The sequence below is a fragment of the Leptonotus elevatus genome, chromosome 7 (genome assembly GCF_054856555.1).
Source record: "Leptonotus elevatus isolate MCC_2025b chromosome 7, RoL_Lele_1.0, whole genome shotgun sequence".
NCBI lineage: Eukaryota > Metazoa > Chordata > Actinopteri > Syngnathiformes > Syngnathidae > Leptonotus > Leptonotus elevatus.
In genome coordinates this window covers 8,421,707-8,443,214 of record NC_141245.1, presented here as the reverse complement: position 1 = coordinate 8,443,214, position 21,508 = coordinate 8,421,707, and the positions used below count along the sequence as shown (strand labels likewise).

Here is a 21,508-nt window from a genome sequence, read left to right as displayed (position 1 = left end):
TTTTTATAGCACCCTATGTATGCAATGAGAGATCAGCAGGGATTTGTAAGAAACTGTTGCAAATCTACCTTTGTTCATCTACTGTATTTGCCAGTGATGTATAGTGACAAAACAAATATTTGTTCTATTAGATCAAGATGACAGAAACTACACTGTCAGTTTTTTGTAAAACAAATTCGATTGGTTCAGTATTTATACTTTTTCTAACATTTTTATTTGGTGGTGTGCCGTGAGATTGTTTCAAATGTAAAATGGGTGCCTTGGTTTAAAGGTTGGGAAACGCCTGAACTGAAATAAAGCTTAGCGTGATTCTTTTCATGGGGAATTGCTCCCTCTAGCGATTCATTTGTGCAACTGCGATAACTAATGAAAGAGTAATGATATTTTTTTGTCATATCTTTGTGAATATATTGTTTTAAAGCACCCTTTTTCCAGCCAACTACATCTCACTGATTTTCAATCCATGCCTACACTTTGTTCTTTTGTTTAGTGTTGATATAACTCTAGTTACCCATTATATATTCTGCCTGTTTGTAGAGGGCCATGCGTGTGAGGAGTCACTCAATGGAAACTGTGGTCGGGTCTAATCGCCTAAGAAGCCCCGGTGGTGGAGGGGGTGTGCCAGCCAGTTTAAGTGGAGGAGCAATGCCACAGGGCACCAGTGAATGTACAAAGAGCACCTACAATGTGAGTATACACAGCAAATCTGTTAGTGTTAAATTTCCAGTCAAGCTAAGTGTAACCTGAACAGCACTACTTTTAGTGTTAAATTGACCACACCTTCATTTCTGGTGTAGGACACTTTACAATTTCCAGCGTGCTGTCGGCATTTCAATAGCGATACATCGAGTTGTTGTTGTTGGTTCAGTGGTACAATGGTTGTCTCCCGACCCTGAGAGCGTGGGTTTGATCCCAGGCCGGAGTGACTTTGTCAAAGCAACATACTGAACCCCCAAGTTGCTCCTGATGCCGTGTCATCGTTAGTCAAAAACACTTTGAGGGCCTTGTAAGGAGGAAAAACGCTATATAAATGAAGTACATTTTAACAGAATTAAGTGTTAGTTTGAGTTAAATTTCTAACACTGACACTAGTGTAGAGTACTTTTAACACTACTCAGTGTTTACCACTGTATATTTTTAACACTATACAGTGTTGGAGTAACACCGGTTAAGTGTAAAAAAAAAAGTAACACTTTGAAAAGTGTCAGATTGACATTCATTGGTGTGGACACTTAAACACTTTTCTAGTGTTAGATTTAACACTACTCAGTGTTAATCTAAAACTGGCGATGTTTCTGTGTATGCGTGAAAGAAGGGAGATGTCATGTCATGTCCTTTTTTTTAAATAATTTTTAAGAACATCGATTTTAAAAAACCTTTTGAAGACTCAATTTGTAATTTTTCATTTTCAAGCCTCCAGCATTGTCAACCAAATCTTCCTTAAAGAGTCCAGTAAAAAGGCGATCTGGACTCTTCCCTCGTCTCCACTCCAGCATCGAAACTCAGTCGGAAAAATGTACTCGAAGGTTGGTCTTTATTTGCCAGACACCAGTACTGTCTCTCACATTCAACAGATGGTGTTCTTGATTGATTGATTGATTTGTGTGTGTGTGTGTGTGTGTGTTTTGTTTGTATGTAGTGACCAAAAGGCTACAGAGATCTGTCCACTGTCCCAGGAAGTCAGATCGGAGACATTATCCAACCCCAGTTCACCTGAGATCTGCCCTAACAAAGAAAGGTGAGATGTGCTCAATTTAATCAACAACAAGCACGGCAGTGATTAGCACGTCTGCCTCAAGGTCAAGAGGTTACTGACCCCTCTTCTGTGTGAAGTTTATATGATCTTCATTTGCTTATGTGGATTTTTCAAATAGTTCATAGGTGCCCTGCAATTAACTCCTGACCAGCAGGTGGCAGCTGGGATAGGCTCCAGCTCACCCACGGGCCTAACTGGGACAAGCATTGCGGAAATTAGATGGAAGTTATTACAAACCGCCTGTTTCCTCTTACAGGCCTTTCATTAAACTGAAGGACAGCGCGGGCAGCAGGCCGAACATCTCTCGGTCGTCATCAAGCACCAGCAGTTTCAGCAGCATTACAGGAGATCCAGAAGCTTTGGAAGACTTAGACTCAGTGAGTATGACCGTCAACACAGCTTCTCCTTGTGCTTTCCGTTCCCTGCGACACTCCAGCTTAGTCCCACAGTCCCAAATCCTGCAGGTTTATGAGTAGGGATGCAACTAGACTCCCTTAGAACAAACAACTCTCCTTAAGTTAATTTTAACTTTTTTCCTAATGAGTTATCCGTGAACCTCCGCCTCTTTGTATTCTTTCATATTTAGGTATTTTGCTTATGTACAATTTTCTCCATTCTTCATCCTTCTCCACACAGGCTAGCCAACCCTACATAGCATCATCCTCTGCCTTCAGTCCTTCAATCAGCATTGACAGCCCCGTGTCAGGAACTCCCATCATCATGTGCCGCAGTTCCACAGGTAATATCAATGCTACTAGAATTATACCTCTTTTTTAACCTCTTAAACATGAGTTGTTCCATCCTTCCTTTTTTTTTGTTTCCATCTCTCCAGATGGGAAGAATAAGACGTCACCGAGGTCCAACTTGAAGTTCAAATTTGACAAAATCAGCCACTCGTCCACAAATGTAAGTTTGATATTTTTATTTCCTATGAAACATTTATCAGAATAAATGAGATTATAATTTGACGACACTACATGGACGAAAGTAGTTGGACACCCAGCCATGATGTTGCCAATATAAGGCTGCTCTATCTGACTTCCAAGTTGATGGACCTTGATTTATGCATATTTTCAATAGAACACCAAAGGGCCTTTACCAAACTGGTACGGCAATTGGAAGATATATCAAACATAAGTCTTGTGATCTCATGAAGAATTAACACATTCAAATCATCAACGCAAAACCAGTCACAAAACTAAACAAACTTAGTCTAGGCAGCATGTCGTCCACTTTCATCCTGAACACTTTACATCAGCATGGTTCACCCTCAGCCCCCTTTTTTAGTTTTCATTGAAATCTTAGTTGTATAAAGTGAAATTCCATTCATCTGTATTCAGTACTTTTCAAACTTGTAGAAGAGTTTCTTGTTGAAGTAATGTCAATCATTCTGTCAACCACTGTGATATATCAATGTCTCTACATTTCTTTTTCAGTCGGAGTAACTTGATGACCAGACTTGAGAGGGCCTGTGTACGGGTTGAACGGAGCTGTGCAAAACACAACCACAATTTCACAACCAAATCATTATTGGATGACGTCCCTAAGCCACGGTTGATCCGACTAGCAAGGGCACATTAGTCCCCCAAATAACTGGCAATACTGTGAGTGTACAGTGCAGAACTGCATTTTTTGGGGTTCTTTTTGACAGACGTTTGGCAAACAGGAAGCTCGGTACATTTATGTGGTAAATTGTTCATATCACATTAACTAACGCTGGCCAGGCTGTGTTGCGGTGAGCTAGATTCTGTCCAAAGCTTTTATCCAGTTATTGTCTGTGTTAGCTTAACACTGTACCCTGGTTTAATAGGTAAATGAGCTAAATGCTATTCAAAGATTTTACTTTTTAGCTTGTCGGCTGCTGGCCAGTTAGGAGGTTTTGACCCGTTCGCCATGTCTCTAAATGGTTTGGGAACACATGCTATTAAAATAAAACCATATGTTAATCAGTGAGGTAGCCTATTGGAAGTCTAATGTGTATTAGTGTAGGATTTCAGTTTGTCGTGTGTATGAAAATGTTATTTTCGATTACATAATTTTTGTTACCTTGCTAGCTGCTGCACTATGAATGCTGCTGGAATTCAGTTGACCTGTGTTTTTTGTCATGATGTCAAATTCCTGAATTCATGTGCCTGTTTTGCTGAAAAATAATGTGCAGTCAGTGGTACTGCATGAACATTTCACCAGGATTTTTTTCTTAACTCAGATGTGTATTATTTCATTGTGTCAGGATGAAATAGCTGCAGATAGTTTTTACTCTCACATTTTTAAAACTTTAAAATTTTGCACTTCACTATGTTAAACAAAATAATAATAATTTCGCCCTCTGATAATCCCATTGAGGCTTGTTAACTCACCTGTGTACCATGTGTATGATATATATTTTCCTGTCATGACTTGACTTGAAAAAGGCGGAATGAACCCACAAAAACACACTGAATGTGAAGTTGAAGTTATTCTTTTTTTGTTGCTGTTTTTCATATAAATGTGCAATGCAAGCTATAGTTGCTTACATGCACAATAAGGCAAGGCTATTTTAAAATAGTGCATGAATAGGGATCAATTTGACAAAAGGGAGCAAGGACAAAGACTGAAGAATATCCTTACCTCCTTTGACTAAACACAATTTTCAGAAGGTTATCCTGGCATTCTTTTGTGGAGAAATGTTCTTTTGACAGAATTAATTTTCTGAAATTATTTTTATTTATAACTGAGAAGAAGGGATATCTTGAGTATCTTGGAATAGTATTGTCATTGAGTTTGCAGCAGCCTAAATGCCTTGCAGCCTTTTCACTGTTAATATACTTAATTTATTAAAATATTTTTTTTAGCATTGTAAAAAGAAATAACTGAAAGGTACATAAGCAAATAAATAACTTGAGAGGAAATATAAGAATTTCAAAGCTGTCTAAATATGTAAATGTATATTTCGTTACGTAATGTGCCGCTGGAAATTTATTCAACAAATAAAATGTATTTTGTGTGAGTTTTGCATTTGTCATTTTTCCATTTTAACACAAGATAAAGTAAATAGCAGTTGTGATATTTTTTTATTTTTTAAAACACACAAAAACATCCATAACTTTGGTGAAGTTTATTTACTCATTAATTTTCTTGCTCGGCCTGGCTGGGTTTATTAAATTTATTCACATTGATAACAGTTAAGGTTCTTTCATCTGAAAAAATATATATAATCCTCAGATATACAATTACAACGATCCAAAGTACACTGCTTTTCATTGAGCGGAGAGTTTCTTTTCACCGAGTTCAACGCCATTTGGACTTGTGACGTAGGTCGGAATTGTCAATAGTTTATTTCTTTCACCAGGTTGGGCGGACATGCTTTGAGAGAATGTGCGCCGCGCTATCAACACTGCGTGTCAGAATGGGGCGGAGAGCAAAGTGGCCACAGACCTACACCATAAACTCCGCCTAGTTACACGTCAAAGACTAGACGGGGTTGCACAAACGAGCGCACCCTGACTTCTGGTTGACATATTGACGGAGTCTGACGTCAATAACGAACCGGTGATTTTTATTATAGTATTATTATTTTTAATCGCGAACCACACAACACTCTCACGGTCCACGACGATATGGAAGCAGGTAAGTTTGTTGCTGCTTTCTCACGTTTGCGTGCCAGCGTGCTTCTTTGACTGCCTGTGCTTGACAGCATGACAACTGAGGAAGCTAGTCGGCTAAGTTAGCATTCCTTGAGCTAGCTTGCCTAACACGGCTGCTTTGTCTTTTAAGTTCACAGCATTGTATAGGAAAGGTGAATATACAATTTAGAAACCATCACCCTTTAATTAGACGCAGTTGATGACAAGAACTGTTCAAATTAGCTAGGGTTTGTTACTAGTGGAGTTGTTTCGCAGGTGCTATAGAAGCTGTACATCTGTGAAATCAACAAAAAAGATTTCGGGTTTCGTGAAGATTTACCTCAGACGTGCCCGATCTGTTCATGCGTGAGAACACATTAGTCATTGTTTGTTGTTGCTAATTTAGCCCCAGTAAATTAAGTGAGGTGGCTGTTTCAACAACAATTCGTTCAATTTACTTAAAGAAGTTTAAACTTATATTTCAGGCCCTTTACTAGATCATGTGGAGTTACCCTCGCTATATGTTTTTTTATTAATTTTTATATATATATTGCTGTGCATCAAGGCTTGTTTCAGCCTGCGTAGACGCATGCTAAAATCCCACTGTTTAGGTGTAAATGTATATATTAATTTATGTGCTATAGTGTTGGTCCGCATTAGGTTCAGCTGCAGCACATATAGGGCGGGGGCATTCAGAATTGGCAAATAAAAACAAAGTAAATCTTACTTTCAGTTTGCATCATAAATAATCTGGTTAATACGGGAAAGCAGTGGCAAAACCTGTATTTGTGGAAGTTGCAAGTCACTCTGCAACCGTGTGCTTAGCCTCTCACCATTGCAAACAACTTGGACGTCAATTCAAACACTTACATGATTTTGTTGATTATAAGATGGAGAGCGACAGTGCAGGCGGAGCTTGTGTTTCACATTTTGTCAATGGTCAGTAACAGAATGCAGTTGACTGGTGGACAACTGGACAAACCTTTGGCAGCACGCATGACTAGGCAATGTTCCCTTCCATGTTTATTTTTATCGTATATTGTGTATTTGTGCAACCCTCCTCCCTGGTTTTTTTTTTGAATATGGAGAAATTAGTATCACCTCCTAACCACACTGCTGCCGATTCTATAATCAAGCTTTTAAAAAAAATTATATATATATATATATATATATATTTAGCTCATGGACTTCATCATCTCTTTTTGTTGCTATTCCAGGTCTCAGTCAAGAGAAGGTTGCCGCCTTTCTAAAGCGCCTGCAGGCAGAGCCCCGCTACCTGTTAGCCCAGAACGTGTCAACCTGCATCGACCCCCTGGACGTTTGCCTACACCGGCAGACTGTCCAGGATACGGTACACATCTTTCAGCATGCTATCCCCACAGAGGGCAAGCCTGTCACTAACCAAAAAAGCTCAGGTAGTTATTCCATTTTGTTCTTATCTGGGTTTTTTGTACATGGATAACTTGAGGTAATGGAAGTTAAGTAATCCTTACCAAGTCAAACCTTTGGCCTGTGTTAAAGCTTTATTAACTGAGCATAAAATGTTTTGTGTAATATTGCAACATTCTTTATTGTCATGGTGAGTTTGGGAAAATAATTAACCACAATCATAAAACGGAAATCCATTAAATTGTATAGTCTTACTCAACTTTGTTAGCGCATATGAGCTGAGTGTACTTCATGCATCATGCGTTCTATTATAATCATATAGGTGTGTGTGTGTTTTTTTCTAAGATGAACACATAACAGAGATTCCAATTTTTCTTTTTTTTCTTCTAATGTTGACTTAGCCATACTGTACTGAATAGATGCACTAGAGTTGTATCCCATTTGTGCCAGTATGCCACCACATCGCAAGAAGATCCAGTTCCATTACTATGGTCATCATCGCAGTATTCCTCTTTCCCATTTCCAGTACGCGTCTTTGGTATCACATAAATCAGCCCCCGACACAGACACGTGCCAAGAATCTCTAAATGCTCACTGAGCTGAATGTCATGCATGGATTTCATGATATGTGGGCATTTATCGGTAGATGCTTGTCAGTATTTTTTCTGTAATTCTGTAATTTGTTATAGGAATACATAATGCAATGTAGTCAAACTTACACTCGTAAAAAAAAATGTCAAACCTTGTAGCTCACTTTTCTGTACCTTTTGTGCACGAGTCATACCCAAACTAACATGTCTGTCAACTTTCTTCTTCACCAGGAAGGTGTTGGATCTTTTCATGTCTCAATGTCATGCGACTTCCCTTCATGAAGAAGTTTAACATAGAAGAGTTTGAATTTAGTCAAACATATCTCTTCTTCTGGGATAAGGTGAGATTTTGCGGTGCATGCACTTTCAGTTTCTCCACATTATGACAGGATAATGCACCTCTGGGGTAAACATTCTTTCAGTTATTATATTATTACTTTTTTTTCCTTCTTTTTTTTTTGCCTTTCGACTTTTTTTTTTTCAACAGATTGAGCGGTGTTACTTCTTCCTTCATGCCTATGTGGAGACAGCTCAGAGAAAGGAGACAATGGATGGACGCCTCCTACAATTCCTTCTTTCCAATCCAGCCAATGATGGAGGACAGTGGGATATGTTGGTCAATCTCATTGGTTAGTTGTAGTTTGGAAGTTACTATTGGTAAAATTGTATCTGGTGTAATTTGTAATTTTGCAAAGTTAATCAGCAAAATACATTCATTTTAGGAAATGAACTGGACTATTGACTATTAAAATATTTCAAATATTTATAAAAAATATTTTTTAAACAACCTGCATAAATGTAATGAGATATGCAATACAACAACTTCATAGAAATTCTACCTTTACAAATGCTGTTCTTCTTAGACCAACAACAAAAATAAGTTAGTTTTAAAGTAATCAGGAATGTAACACATGGAAGTGTGTTGACAGATGCCAGTAGTGTGATGGGAAGATAGAAAGAGTACTTTGAAGAGTTGATGAATGAGGACAATGAGAGAGAATGAAGAATAGAAGAGGTGACTGTGGTGGACCAGGAAGTAGCAAAGATTAGTAAGGATGAAGTGAGAAGGGCATTGAAGAGGATGAAGAGTGGAAAGGCACTCTGTCCTCATGATATACCTGTGGAGGTATGGAAGTGTCTAGGAGAGGTAGCAGTAGAATTTCTGACTGGGTTGTTCAACAGGATCTTAGATAGTGAGAAGATGCCTGAGGAATGGAGGAGAAGTGTGCTGGTACCCATTTTTAAGAACAAGGGAGACGTGCAGAGTTGTGACAACTACAGAGGAATAAAGCTGATGAGCTACACAATGAAGCAATGGTAAAGATTAGTTGACGTTAGACTGAGGGCAGAGGTGAAAAATTTTGTGCAGCCGCATGGTTTCATGCCAAAAAAAAAAGAAAGGAGTACCATAGATGTAGTATTTGCTTTGAGGATGTTGATAGAGAAGGTCAGAAGGAGCTGCGTTGTGTCTTTGTAGATCTGGAGAAAGCTTATGACAGGTTGCCCAGAGAGGAACTGTTGTATGAGGAAGTCTGGAGTGGCAGAGAAGTATGTTCAAGTGGTGCAGGACATGTATGAAGACTGTAAGACAGTTGTGACGTGTGCTGTAGTAGGCGTGACTGCGTAAATCCAGCCATCTGTAAGTCTTCCCTCACTCAAGGTTTTCATCTTTGCCACCTACCCAACGGCTCAGTTTCCAGCATACTTTTACCAATATATCTATGTCCGTCCTCTGCAAATGTCAAACCACCTCAATCTGGCCTCTCTAGATTTGTCTCAAAACATTCAAGCCTGCGCTATCTTTCTGATGATCTCATTCATGATCCTGTCCATCCTTGTCACTCCCAGAGAGGACCAGTCACGCGGCTGTACTGAAATTGTCTCATTTTGTCTTTTGTTCAGAAAAGTATGGTGTCATACCAAAAAAATGCTTCCCAGAGGCACACAGCTCAGAGGCCTCTCGCAGAATGAATGGCATTCTCAACCACAAGGTGTGTATGTATTCATTTTAACTAGACACCCAACAACTCCTAAAATTGCCCTTGGAATTGCTGACTTTTGTGACTTTGACCAATTGTGTCTCACAGCTGAGAGAATACTGCTTGAAACTGAGGAGCATGGTGGAGAGTGACGCAACTCAACCGGAAATATCCGACACCATCAATACCATGATAGAGGAGGTAATTTCTGGATGTTTTTTTATGGAACATTTATTTTAAAGGACAATATAAGAGGGATGACCTTTATGTCTCTGGAATATTGCCAGGAGTCTTTTAAGATAGAGAAATGACACCTGAGAAAGTTACTACTAAGAACCATCTAGCTCGTGTCTGTAGCAGAAGCTATGCTACACCTTTTTTTTTGTCAAACTGACTGAGCCAAAAAAATTCTTTCAACTATTTGAGGAGAAGCTCAATGATTGAATGGTGGTTATTTGTAAACCTTGTGGTTCCCATTTTTGTATTTGTTGGTTGATCAGAATGATATAATACAACAAAAAAGAAAAAGTTGCATTAGTTTTCCATTAGGACACTTATTAATGTAGCAGACCATAACTGAATCTAAGCTCAATTCTCACACTCATCACAATTTTGTTGTGATTGACTGGTGATTAGAACTGGGTGTAGTTCAAACTTCACCCACTAAGACCCTACTGTAACTTTGAACAGGGTAAGCGGACAGTATTAGATGGATGGATGGAATGAACAATTAACTATTGCTGATCTTTGTTTTTGATTAAAAACAAACGACATTGGAGACCTTGCGTAGAGTGTGAATAGAGCACCTTATATTATTGCCTGAGTGTTCGTGTGTCTTTTTCTTTGTTGATGTATAGAACAGTCATTTATGTACTCATGTGCCCAAGATAGGAGTGGTCCCACCACAGCAATGTTCCATGTTAACCAGAAGAGGGGGCTGTTAAATAATAGTTTACTGAGAAGGGTCGTTGGTAGTCTACAAGCCTTAAAAATGCCTTCATTAATAAAACAATAATTATCTGCATTATTAAAATACAAATATATAGAAACTTAGCTAATTTGCTGAAACAGGTTGAAAGGGGCTATTATTTGCAACAATATTATACTCTTAATAGAATGAATAGAATCCATTTTGAATATACTTACAGACTTTAAATAAGTGGTGGGCAAACTCAGTCCTCAAGGACCGGAGTCCAGTAGGTTTTGGATGTTTCCCTTCTCCAACACAGCTGGTATATGATCAGCTCATCAGCAAGCTCTGCATAAGCCTGATAACGATCCTGTTGATTGAAATCAGCTTGTGTTGGAAGAGGGAAACCTCCAAAACCTGCAGGACTCCAGCCCTCGAGGACCGAGTTTGCTCACTCCTGTTCTAAATGGTCCAAGTCAAGTACTCGAGAGCCCCTGTTTTCCATGTCTCCCTCCTCCAACGCAGCTGAATCCAATGATAGCTCATCAGCAAGTTTTGCAGAAGCCTGATAACGATCCTGATCATGAATCAGTTATGTTGGTGGAGAGAAACATGGAAAACAGGCTGGATAGGGGCTCTCGAGGACCGGACTTTGGCAGCTCTGGTCAACATGTTCCCTGTGATTATTGTACAATGCCACTTGACCAAAGTCAGCGGACCCAGCATATTCACCAGACCAAATAAAGATAAGTGCAATAGATAATGGATGGACATAATGTGTACAATGGAAACTTCCACCCAGTTGTTGCAAGTGGGAGCACACATACATTTGTATATCATACAGAGTGGACCTCACTGACCACAAAGCATATCAGAATCAGTTGCACATTACCATCTGAGTCACAAAGTTGAAAACGGTGGTTCAGCTGACAAGGCTGGACATTTGGACATACATTTTCCATAACTGTAGCTGACAAAACATTGAAACATAAAAAAACATTGTGTGATTGTTGAAACCTCTTTGTGTTATATGTGCAAGTGTGTGTTTTCATATGAGGGAGCAGGCAGTCAATCAGTCTTCAACTGAGACATTTTCCCAAGACAGCATCTTGTTAAGCAGCTTTTATTGATGCCTGTTTTGTTGTATTCTGATGTTGGCTTGTTTGTTTAAACACACACGCACACTTTTGTAACAGCAAAAGTTGCAGACACGGTGTAGCGTGTCTGGTGAGGTGGGCTGCTGCTTGATGGTAGTCAGTGTTTGTTTGTCCACCTGGAAGTGGTTTATTTTGTGAAACGCTCTTCACTCAAGGCCAGCTGCAATGGAGAATTTGCTCATGTTAAAAGAATGAGTTGTATAGCATGGGTGTAGTACAAGTACGTTTGATTAGTATCCTTTAAAAAAAAAAAGTATGTAAGCCGATGTTAACAATAAACATCAGTACTGAACACGTTTTGCCATTTGTCTTCAGCCTTCATTTTGCAATGCTTAGTATCCTCCTAGTTTAAGATTTATTGAGTGAACTGTGAAATTAATCCACTACATTGTAGTTTTTTCTTCAAGCGGATTTTATTCAAGGATCATTTGTTTGGTTTGAAAACATTCTCTTGTGCACGTGTGTGGATAGGGGCCGTGTCGTGCATTTGAGTCATTGCTCAATACTGAAAGAAAAGATGCTGCCATCACTCAGTGCCCTTGGTTGTCATGCACTTTTCCAACATGATAATGATCGTAAGCCACTGTTGGATTTCTGAAGAAAAACTGGGTAAAAATGATTCAGTGGCCAAGTATGTCTCCTGATCTGAACCCAATTGAACACCTATGAGGAATTCTAAAGAGGAAAGTTGAGCATTACTCTCCATCCAGCATCCAGTCTCTAAAAGAGGCCATTCTTGAAGAATGGAAAAATATTAATATAGCAAAATGTTGCCAGCTTGTTAATTTCATGCCTAGAAGCTGTGCTGTGATTAAAAATCGTGGAGGCCATACAAAGTACTAGATTTAGTCATTTTTGTGAGGGGTGTACTCATTTTTGCATCACCCTTATTTAAGTAAAATTGAAAAATGTGTAATCTAATTTATATTATTAACCTTACTTTCATGTTATAAGTTAACCAAGTGAACACAAAACACAGATGTTAAAAAGTGTTCTTTTTAATTCCAATAGCATGCACTTAATCATATTGTTTACAGCAAGAAATGTACAGTTTATTTGGGGTCACGGGACACAGTAAGAAATAACCCAATTTAGGTCAAAAAGGGACTGATCCGCTACTTAGGTCAGTTTGACCCAACTTTTTTAATTGTTTTCTAAAACCACCTTTTTTTTAACTAGTTCCCTGCCAATTGCAATGCAAGAATCGTTCACCATCTATCAAACTGCTGTTTAACATTAAATTTGCTGCCACCATCCAACACTCGTAACTCCAATTTGTGTCTGCCACTTGAGAAAATAATTGCCCAAGAATTGGGTAGTATTAAAAAAAAAAATACACAAGTCGAAGAACGACTGTTGACAGCCTAGCTACATCTTGTAGTTTCTGCCACCGATGGGATGTTTGATGGCTTCTTAATTGTTCAGTTCCTTTTTATCATTCAGGATGTCAGTTGCGTATATTCGCTCCAGGGGGGGAGGAAAAATCAGGACGGGAGAGGTGCAAAGCATGACGGGAAATTCCTGAGAGCTTCTGCAGAGGTTAGAAGGGCCAGATTAACTGACGGCCTCGTCCAAACAGTCCTATTTAGCCCACAGGAAATCATTCTTTTGGCCAGCAGGAAGACGCACATTAAGAAATGTGAGGTACAAAAAGGGAAATAAGAGAAATGGCTGTTGGGTGGGAAGTGCTGTAGAAAGAGGAGCTAAACTGGACATGATTAATAGCAGTGATGGTTGATGAGTATCGAATTTGTAGGTACATTTGGCTTTTTGCTGATTAAAATGTGATTCGAGGGGATTTGAAAACATCCTACTACTGAACCACTTGCATGCGTCACACTTTACTACAAAGAGATTTTGTGTCTACGTGTTTGCCTTGTAGGTGTTCCGTGTGGCTAGCGTTTGTCTCGGCAGCCCGCCTGAAACCATCTGTTGGGAGTACAGGGACAAGGATAAGAACTTCCATCGTGTGGGACCCCTCACCCCCCAAGAGTTTTACAGGGTCCATGTCAAACCCCTATACAACATTCAGGAAAAAGTATGTGCGACCATAATACTACTGTTTCTAATTTGGGGACCTGTTCACTCTCTAAATTCAATTTTCTGTTATCGTCAGATCTGCCTTGTGAATGACCCTCGACCCCAAAACCCTTATGGGAAGCTGTACAGTGTAGAGTACCTCGGTAACATGGTTGAAGGTCGCCAGACGCTCTACAACAATCAGCCCATCGAGCTTCTCAAAAAGGCTGCTGCAGAGTCCATAAAGGAGGGAGAAGTAGGTTGAAACGAGCCATAACGTGTACAGTAAATGCTTTCATTTTAAACATTACCCCTGTTTCTCTTTTAGGCTGTATGGTTCGGCTGTGATGTTGACAAACATTTCCACAGCAAGCTGGGCATTAACGACATGAATGTGTGAGTTTTACTTCTAAGTAATGCATGTTGAGAATATTTCTTAAGTGGAGATAACTGAAAAATAAAATACTGAAGTGAATCTGTTTATTGGTTTTGACAGTTGTACTATGTCAATATCAAGAACCATGTAATATCAGGAAAATCTAGTATAACAGTAAACCAGCCTACCTCAATTTGACAAAATTGCGTCACGGGGGTGTTTGTATAACGTCACTGTAGCGGCTTTGCATGACAAGACCAGACCTCTTCTTCCTGCGTGAGGCATCTGTCTTTCCACAGCAGAACAATTCTGATCCTTGCCCTTCAGGTGCCCCACCATTTGTCTGAGTTACTGGCGCCATGCTAAAATCTAGCCAATGAAACGAGCCAGCTTTGTGCTAAATTTCTGACGCAGTAGAGCAACTTTCATTCCAGTGGCTGTTAATAACATTTGGCAAGTCAAAAACTGAAAAATGACCTGTGAATTTGTGTGCAGTGTGAATATGCTTTGTTTTCTTTTTGCTTTTTTTAAATATATTTTTTGTACCTCTTTGACCCCTTCCTCTACTAAACTGAATTATGTATGCGGTACCAGGAAGTCCTCATTTTTACACAAGTCACTAACGTAACCATAATTAGAGTTAATATTTATATGAAACACATTTGTTAGGCCATAAATACAAAATGATAAAATGAAAACTAGCACAGTGGAAACTGAGCCCAGAGCGTCCGATTTTTCTGCACAACAACATATTTTTATGCCTGAAAGCGTCCTATAAAGGTTACAATTGGAAAATGAGAACCTCGTGTATAATAACCCCTGGTGTTTGTGAGTGACAGTGACCAAGCCCTGCTGCAAATAGCAAAATTGTGAAATTGACGTCCCCCTAGTAAGATTTATAATTGCCTATGAATGCCAGAAGATGGTGGCAAAGCACTGCTTGTAAGCAATACTTTTATTTCTTTGGCCCAGCACAAAGACGGTGAATAGGTGAATTTTTCAGCAAATTATGGAGGCTAGGTATAAAAAAAAAAGAAAGAAAAAAGTGTGAATTTTCAAATGCCGATCTGCGCTTATGTGGGGTTCACTGTATTTATATTTTATTCTGATAATTGTTAGCGCCAAGGTAAATGGCCCTGTGAAACAAGTACTTTCTTGTGAGCATCCTAGAACATCATTCTTAAATGAGTGTTTGTGTATGTGCAGCTTCAACCACGAGCTGGTGTTTGGAGTTTCAGTAAAGAATCTCACAAAGGCAGAGCGCCTGGTCTGTGGAGATTCTCTCATGACCCACGCCATGATCCTCACTGCTGTCACAGACAAGGTAGGCACACAAACGTATACAGTAGTTGAGGGGTTACGGTGTCCATTTTGGAGATGTCATTGATACAGCTTGGCATGGCCAAAAGGAACTGTGGATAGATTCATTTACCTAGGCCAGTGTTTATTGCATCCAACTTTATCCTTTGGTAATTGGTTGAAGTGATTCATGCTTCTGTCAATTTCTCCCCTTTAAGTGACGCCAGCTGTCAGGACACTTGCTTTCACGTGCCCCCTGCTTAGCTCTAATCTCTTCATTGTCTTCTCTTTCGGATTCTCTCAGGATGGAAAAGAGGGCTATGAAAAGTGGAGGGTGGAAAATTCCTGGGGAGATGACCGTGGGAACAAAGGTAACCAAGAGTCATACTTTTTTCGTCTGATATTTCCCCTTTTTTTTAACATAATAAATATACACAGTATGGCTTGCTGACTTTATTACCCATTTAAGACAAATTAAGACTTCTTTCAAAATGAACAATAAATGGTTTAAATGGTAATTATCTCAGTTGTTCACATTAAAGGTAACTGCTGAGCCTATTTGAGCTTGGTTGCTAACCAAAATAGCAGCACCTAACCCTTAACATCCACTTTTTCCAGAGCGCACTACAAAATTTTAATTAAATCAAGCTTTTTATTCAGTATTGGCCAGGCTGCTACTCAGAGAAAGAATGCAACATAATCAGATTTTGATGTGGATTTTATTTAACAGGCCACACATCCCAGATGCTTCTTCACACCACCACACTTTACTGTCTTGTTGTTGTTATTCTTTCATCCTTTCATCCTTGTGGTTTATCTTCCTGTGAACCCGCCATCCGCTTTGTCTCTCGGCTCAGCATTCCACTGCAAATTTGTAGGAGCTTTTCGGTTCATGCGTCATCAGGCAGCACACACATACAGTACAGTACAGTGCAGCACTACATACAGAAGAGAGAGGGTGAAAGATGCTTTCACAATATTTGTTTGAACCCACAAACCAGTGACTGGAAAAATGTGAAAATTCATAAACACCAGCAGATGAGAAAAGGCAAAAGAACTCCAGCCTTTCGCAGCCAAATTAATAAAGCTTTGACAACAAATGTTTGAGTGAAGGCGTTCTTTTGGGAACCTGGGGCCTTGCTGACAAAAGCTAAGGCGGAAACAGATGTAGGGAGTTTTGGGGTCTGAACATGAATGATAAAGACACGAGATGGACCATGACTAGCCACTTTGTACAGGTCGAATCCATAGAGGGGATATGAAAAGCAAAGCCATGTACCGGTAGATGAGAGCTAATTTTGGAAGCGAGTCATGGAGTGTGTTTACAAGGTTGACATCTCCCTTGAGGCCTTTTAACAATCTCTCTAATCTTGAAGAGTCTCTCAGGAGAACTTTAACTTTGTGTGTCCTCCATACTAAAGCGCTCACATCTGCAATTGCTTATACTTGCACATAGTTTTGGACCAAAGCTTGGCAGCGCATTGTGTTTTCGTAATCATTTTCAATGTGATGGGACATTAGCGTCAGGTAGGCTCTGTAACTTTACGGCATGTCATAAATGAGACATTTGGGAGCATAAAAAAAAAAGACAATACTGCCTTCTGATATCCTAAATCAATCTATATGAACTTGATACCTGATCCTTTCACCTACAAGAAGGGCCATATATGAATTATGTTCTTAGCCTTACCAGCTTCAGCAGCGTCTGGCCTTCTGGGAGAGTTGCCGTTGTACTTTCTGAGTTCATTTATGTTACACAAACTATTCCATGAAACCTACAATATATTTTAGTGCAGATGCAGGTTTTTTGTGGCCATTTAACATTGTGAAAACTTTGATCCATGTAAAATGGAAAACATTCTCACAACCTACTGGACAGAACAAACGCCCCCTTTTCTAGCTCCAGCTTCTCACGGCATAACATACCCACCGCCTGATATTAAAAAAACTAATTTTGAAGATGACCTCACCAAGAGGAAACTGGTAACGACCAATCATGGCTCAGTTTGCTGACCAAACCCAGAAAACAAATGAGCCATGATTGGTCGTTACCTATTTTCAGCACAGGTGAGGTAATCTTCAGTCGACAGCAAGTGGCAAAATTAGTTTTTAAAGGTTTTAAGTGTGCATGAAAAATAATGAAGTTATCAAATTAATTCTGGACAAAATATTTTTTTACTGCTAAAAATAATGAGTCAAGTATCCCTTCAATTTCTTCTAGAATAAAATCTTTAATGAATTAAAAAATGAATTAAAATCTTTAATGTCGAAACTCTAAATGATGCTTCAACTTGGCGTTGTTTTCACTGTCTCTATTTTCAAGTGGGGGGAAAAGGCCCCCCCAACTTGATGCACATGTTGATGGGAAGTGTTCTTTAAAAACAATTATTAATATGGTATTCATTTATTTTTAAAGGATTTTAGCTAATTGTTACAGTACCTCTGCATTCTTAATTTTCCTTGACATGTTTCAAGTTGTGAGGTAAGCAAGATGGGTGCCATGCCTCTGCTGTGAGAGTAGACAGTCGGCCTTTCCCTCAAAACAAATAATGACATCCAGCACTATGCCACCCAACATGCGGGTTTCCATTGGTTTGCGTCAATGACAACCAAGGCAAAATGCCAACTATGATTTGCGTACTTGGATGAACACTCTGCTGAAATGCACACACACCACCCTAATATATTGTTTTGAACTTCCATGTTCTTGCAGTCACTGATGTCTTTGATAGCTCCACTGTGTGTGGGATTCTCTCCTCCGAGCATGAGATGAAAGGGGAACGAGAGAAAACAAATTGAACGCTGGTGTTGAGAGAAAAACCTCTCCATCAGTCTCACATCTTGACATGGGATTTATCTAGCTTTAAAGGAGGAAGCAACCCCCCCCCCCCCCATTTTTTTTGACAATATGTTCTAATAGCCACACTAGTCGAAATACGGTATTTTGGTTAATATTGTGCTAGTGAAATATGAGTTAAGCAGCATAATCCAGCCGTTTTTATCACTGTCAGAAGGCGGCCGTTTTGTCACTTGCTGTCGCGTGAAAATGACATCACAGTTGCTCAGGTAATACCCAATCACAGCTCAGCTTCAGAAAACAGGGGAGCTGTGATTGGTCGTTGCCTGAAACTCCTCAGATGGATAAAAACAGCTGCACTGCATAACTCATATTCCACGAATGTAATATTAATCAGAATGTCATGTTTAGAATAGTGAGGTCACAGAACATATTATTGCCACGAAATGTTTAAAGTTGACCTCCCCTTTTTCCATGTCTCTCTCCTCAAACACAGCTGACTCAACTGATCAGCTAATCAGTAAGCTCTGTAGAAGCCAGATGACGATCTTGTTCATCAATCAGGTGTGTTGATGGAGGGAGACAGGCAGGCCAGCGGCTCTCGAGGACCAGGGTTCCCTACCACTGCATTAAGGCCTAAAGCGCCTGGCATGACATTCCTCTAAAACCTATGGGTGACTTTTGAGTCACCCCCGAAAAACCTGAAGTTTTCCTGGAAATTCAACAATATTAAAAAAATAATTGATATCTCAGCTCCTAAAGCAGATAGAAGCATAATTCCAAATACATTTTAGAGCTTACACTTGTGGCGTTCACACAAACCTAAGTTGATTATTTTATTATAAACCTTCAATATATATATATATATATATATTATATATATTTTTTTTAATCAACAAACAAATGTCACATCTGCGGGTGTATAACTCCAAATATATTTACTTTCAACACTGGAGCGCAGTAATTATTCATCGTCAATTCTATTAAAAGGCCGTCAACGTTTTCAACATCCTCATTGTCTACAAACATATTTCTTAACAGTATGTCACTGTCAATTCGTTACACTGATTCAAATTCCTCTAGCGTCATTTATTTAATAACTCGAAACTGCGTTAACCATAAACGCTCAAATAAAATTCCAGGACATGCTATGAGGCCCACGTCACCCTATCGTGCATATTCTGATGCATTTCATCGGCTATCAAACCAAGAATTGGTCAAAACACAATAAAATGACATCCGCTCTCCCGGGTTTAAAGGGAGAAGAGCGCAGGTGCGCTCCCGGCTTTAATGGGAGAAGCGCGGTCACACGCTCCCGGCCGTAATGGGTTAAAGGAGACTTTTCACAGTTCAAAACAGTTCCCAGGTTTGTTGATAAAAGGTGTTTTAGTCAAAATACACAAACGAGAAATAATTTCAGCAAAGTTGTCACAATCTGATTCGAGTCACACCAGCAATGAGCATGGCTTTTGTTAGCTTGACGACCAGTGGCAGAGATAACTTACCAACTTAAACCAGTAAGTTCACTAGTAACAGTACAGTAGTAAGTGCTGTACTTACTTACCTACTTTTTTGACTATTTCATGTTGAAGATATTTATGTTTCACTTGGAGTTAACTGTGACTTGTGACTTCCTTGTTCTGATTAGCATACGCTGCCGATTTCAGAAATGTCTGTTGCAAAGCTCACCCATTTCTGTAACTTTTGTTAAGACTTAAACTTCAGCAGAAGTCTCTGTGCACACAGCTGTAAAGTTGAAGCTATTTTCCTTTCTGATAAGACAAAAGTAGTGTATCAGAGAGCTACTCATCCATAAATCCATTGAAGAAGCACAAATGATAATCCAAACAAGTGTGCTATTTTGATCATTTGTTTCTGCGTCCCTGCAGGTTACCTCATCATGACAGATGATTGGTTCTCAGAGTATGTGTACGAGGTAGTCGTCGACAAAAAGTTCCTCTCTCCTGATGTCCTGGAAGTAATGAGCCAAGAGCCTGTTATACTTCCTGCCTGGGACCCAATGGGCTCTCTGGCCTAAGTGTGGACGCCCATGTTTTTACCTCAACCTCTGTTTTGTTTTTTGTTTTTGTTTTTTCCCCCCACGCTCTTGCGGCTATCCTTTTACCTGCGATGGATTGGCTCTAAAAAGTCTACACATCCCTGTTTAAATGCCAGATTTTTGTTATATAAAAATAACTTTTTAAGACCTTTTCCACCATTAATGTGACCCGTAACTTGTGTCTTTTCATTCGGAAGTAAAAAATAAACAATTGAGATAATGTGGTTGCACAGGTGTGCACACCTTCTTATGATGTGGCTGTGTTCAGAATTAACCAATCACGTAGTACTTCTGATTGAGTGCAAAATAAAGTTCCACTCTCACAGAATTATTTTGCTTTCTAGCAGAAACCTGAAGGTTTTGTGAGTGTTGTATTTTCTCCAAGTGTAATGTTTGGAATTGTGGCCAAAAAGTGAGATTTCAAGTGTGTTTTTGTCAAATGTGGCCGAACTTGATTGTTTTTAAGATGAGTGTCTACCCCCATTTCCCAGACAAATGAAGAATGCTGATTATTACTGTAACATGTATTGCCACTCTTCCATAAAGGCCATATTTTTCAAGTGGCTCAGTGGTAAGAGTGGTCGTCTCACAACCCAGAGGCGCCATTGACATAGTTGACATCGCAAACGTGAGAAGGTGCTTTGGTCAGATGAGCCCAAAATGTACCCAATTTTTGGGCCTAAAAAGTTCTTTGTGTAGAGGAAAACTAACACCGCACAGCACTCAAAACACACCATCCACTTTGTGAAACATGGTTGTGGCAACATGCTGTGGAGTGCTTGCCTTGAGCAAGGATAGGTAAGATGGTCAGAGTTGATGACAAGATGGATGTACTGTAGCTATATAGGAAAATCCTAGTAGAAAACCTGTTGGATGGATTTTTCCAGTTGAATTGTGCATCTAATGGGGCAAATTATTGATGAAAAAGATTTTGAAATGATTTTATATATCACCTCCCCAAAAATGGTATTTAAACAGGGGAGTGTAGACGTTTTAAATCTACTATATAGTATGTCCCCCATGTTTCTTTGATAATGTTCTAGATAAGAATAAATATCTTTTTTTTTTAACAGACTACCTGAGTCATGTCTTTTCTTTAAAAAAAATATTAAGTCTTTAACTGAAGAATCAAAATCTCTTTGAAGAGTTCACTAAATTAATTCAGAGATGTGGTATATGTGAAACTGTCTTTAATCCCCCCCGAAATGTGCATAATCTTCTCTCCATAACTGTATTGAGGCCAAAATAATAACGAGCTAAATCAGTGCACATGTTAATTGTAATGTCTGCTTTTCTGAAGAATGCCAAAAGCAGGAAACAAGTTTTGGTCCCAACACATGTAATTCCATTCATTTTGTGGCAGTTGAATGAAAATGAAATTATTATTATTTTTTTTACACTTTATTATCTTAATGTTGGTGCTGTTAACATGGATGGAGACTGTGAATAGATTAAGAAAGCCTTGCTTTTACTGTAAATACTACTACTAATAATAATAATAATAGAGAGCTCACTTTGTGGAAATCAGTAGGTCACATTCTCTTTTCTTATCTCATGACCTATAGTCACATAAAA

At 39.2% G+C, this 21,508-nt stretch overlaps 2 protein-coding genes across 9 annotated transcripts in view; both read left to right on the top strand.

Moving 5' to 3' along the window:
* Window positions 1-4,742, top strand: part of rap1gap2a (RAP1 GTPase activating protein 2a) — a 93,117-nt gene extending 88,375 nt beyond the window's left edge. For all 8 annotated transcript variants that reach the window (XM_086080499.1, XM_086080500.1, XM_086080498.1 and 5 more), the window contains 7 exons: window positions 538-687; window positions 1,414-1,526; window positions 1,640-1,738; window positions 2,013-2,133; window positions 2,393-2,495; window positions 2,589-2,662; window positions 3,193-4,742. In XM_086080499.1, the coding sequence (XP_085936625.1) occupies window positions 538-687; window positions 1,414-1,526; window positions 1,640-1,738; window positions 2,013-2,133; window positions 2,393-2,495; window positions 2,589-2,662; window positions 3,193-3,201 (669 nt within the window). In that variant the 3' untranslated portion in view covers window positions 3,202-4,742. The remainder of the gene's footprint in view (window positions 1-537; window positions 688-1,413; window positions 1,527-1,639; window positions 1,739-2,012; window positions 2,134-2,392; window positions 2,496-2,588; window positions 2,663-3,192) is intronic.
* A 452-nt stretch (window positions 4,743-5,194) lies between these two features.
* On the top strand, window positions 5,195-21,008 carry blmh (bleomycin hydrolase). The gene is made up of 12 exons (XM_086081291.1): window positions 5,195-5,362; window positions 6,576-6,773; window positions 7,569-7,678; window positions 7,825-7,966; window positions 9,240-9,328; window positions 9,425-9,517; window positions 13,266-13,421; window positions 13,500-13,658; window positions 13,731-13,798; window positions 14,985-15,102; window positions 15,382-15,448; window positions 19,764-21,008. Exons 1-12 carry the CDS (start codon window positions 5,353-5,355, stop codon window positions 19,910-19,912), a joined length of 1,359 nt encoding a protein of 452 aa, XP_085937417.1. The 5' UTR covers window positions 5,195-5,352; the 3' UTR covers window positions 19,913-21,008.
* The last annotated feature ends 500 nt before the right edge of the window (window positions 21,009-21,508 follow it).

Excerpts from the sequence above, each read along its gene's own strand:
- blmh (XM_086081291.1), top strand. Across the intron at positions 7,679-7,824 it reads ATCTCTTCTTCTGGGATAAG|ATTGAGCGGTGTTACTTCTT; the intron begins GTGAGATTTTGC and ends TTTTTTCAACAG. Across the intron at positions 13,659-13,730 it reads AGTCCATAAAGGAGGGAGAA|GCTGTATGGTTCGGCTGTGA; the intron begins GTAGGTTGAAAC and ends TTTCTCTTTTAG.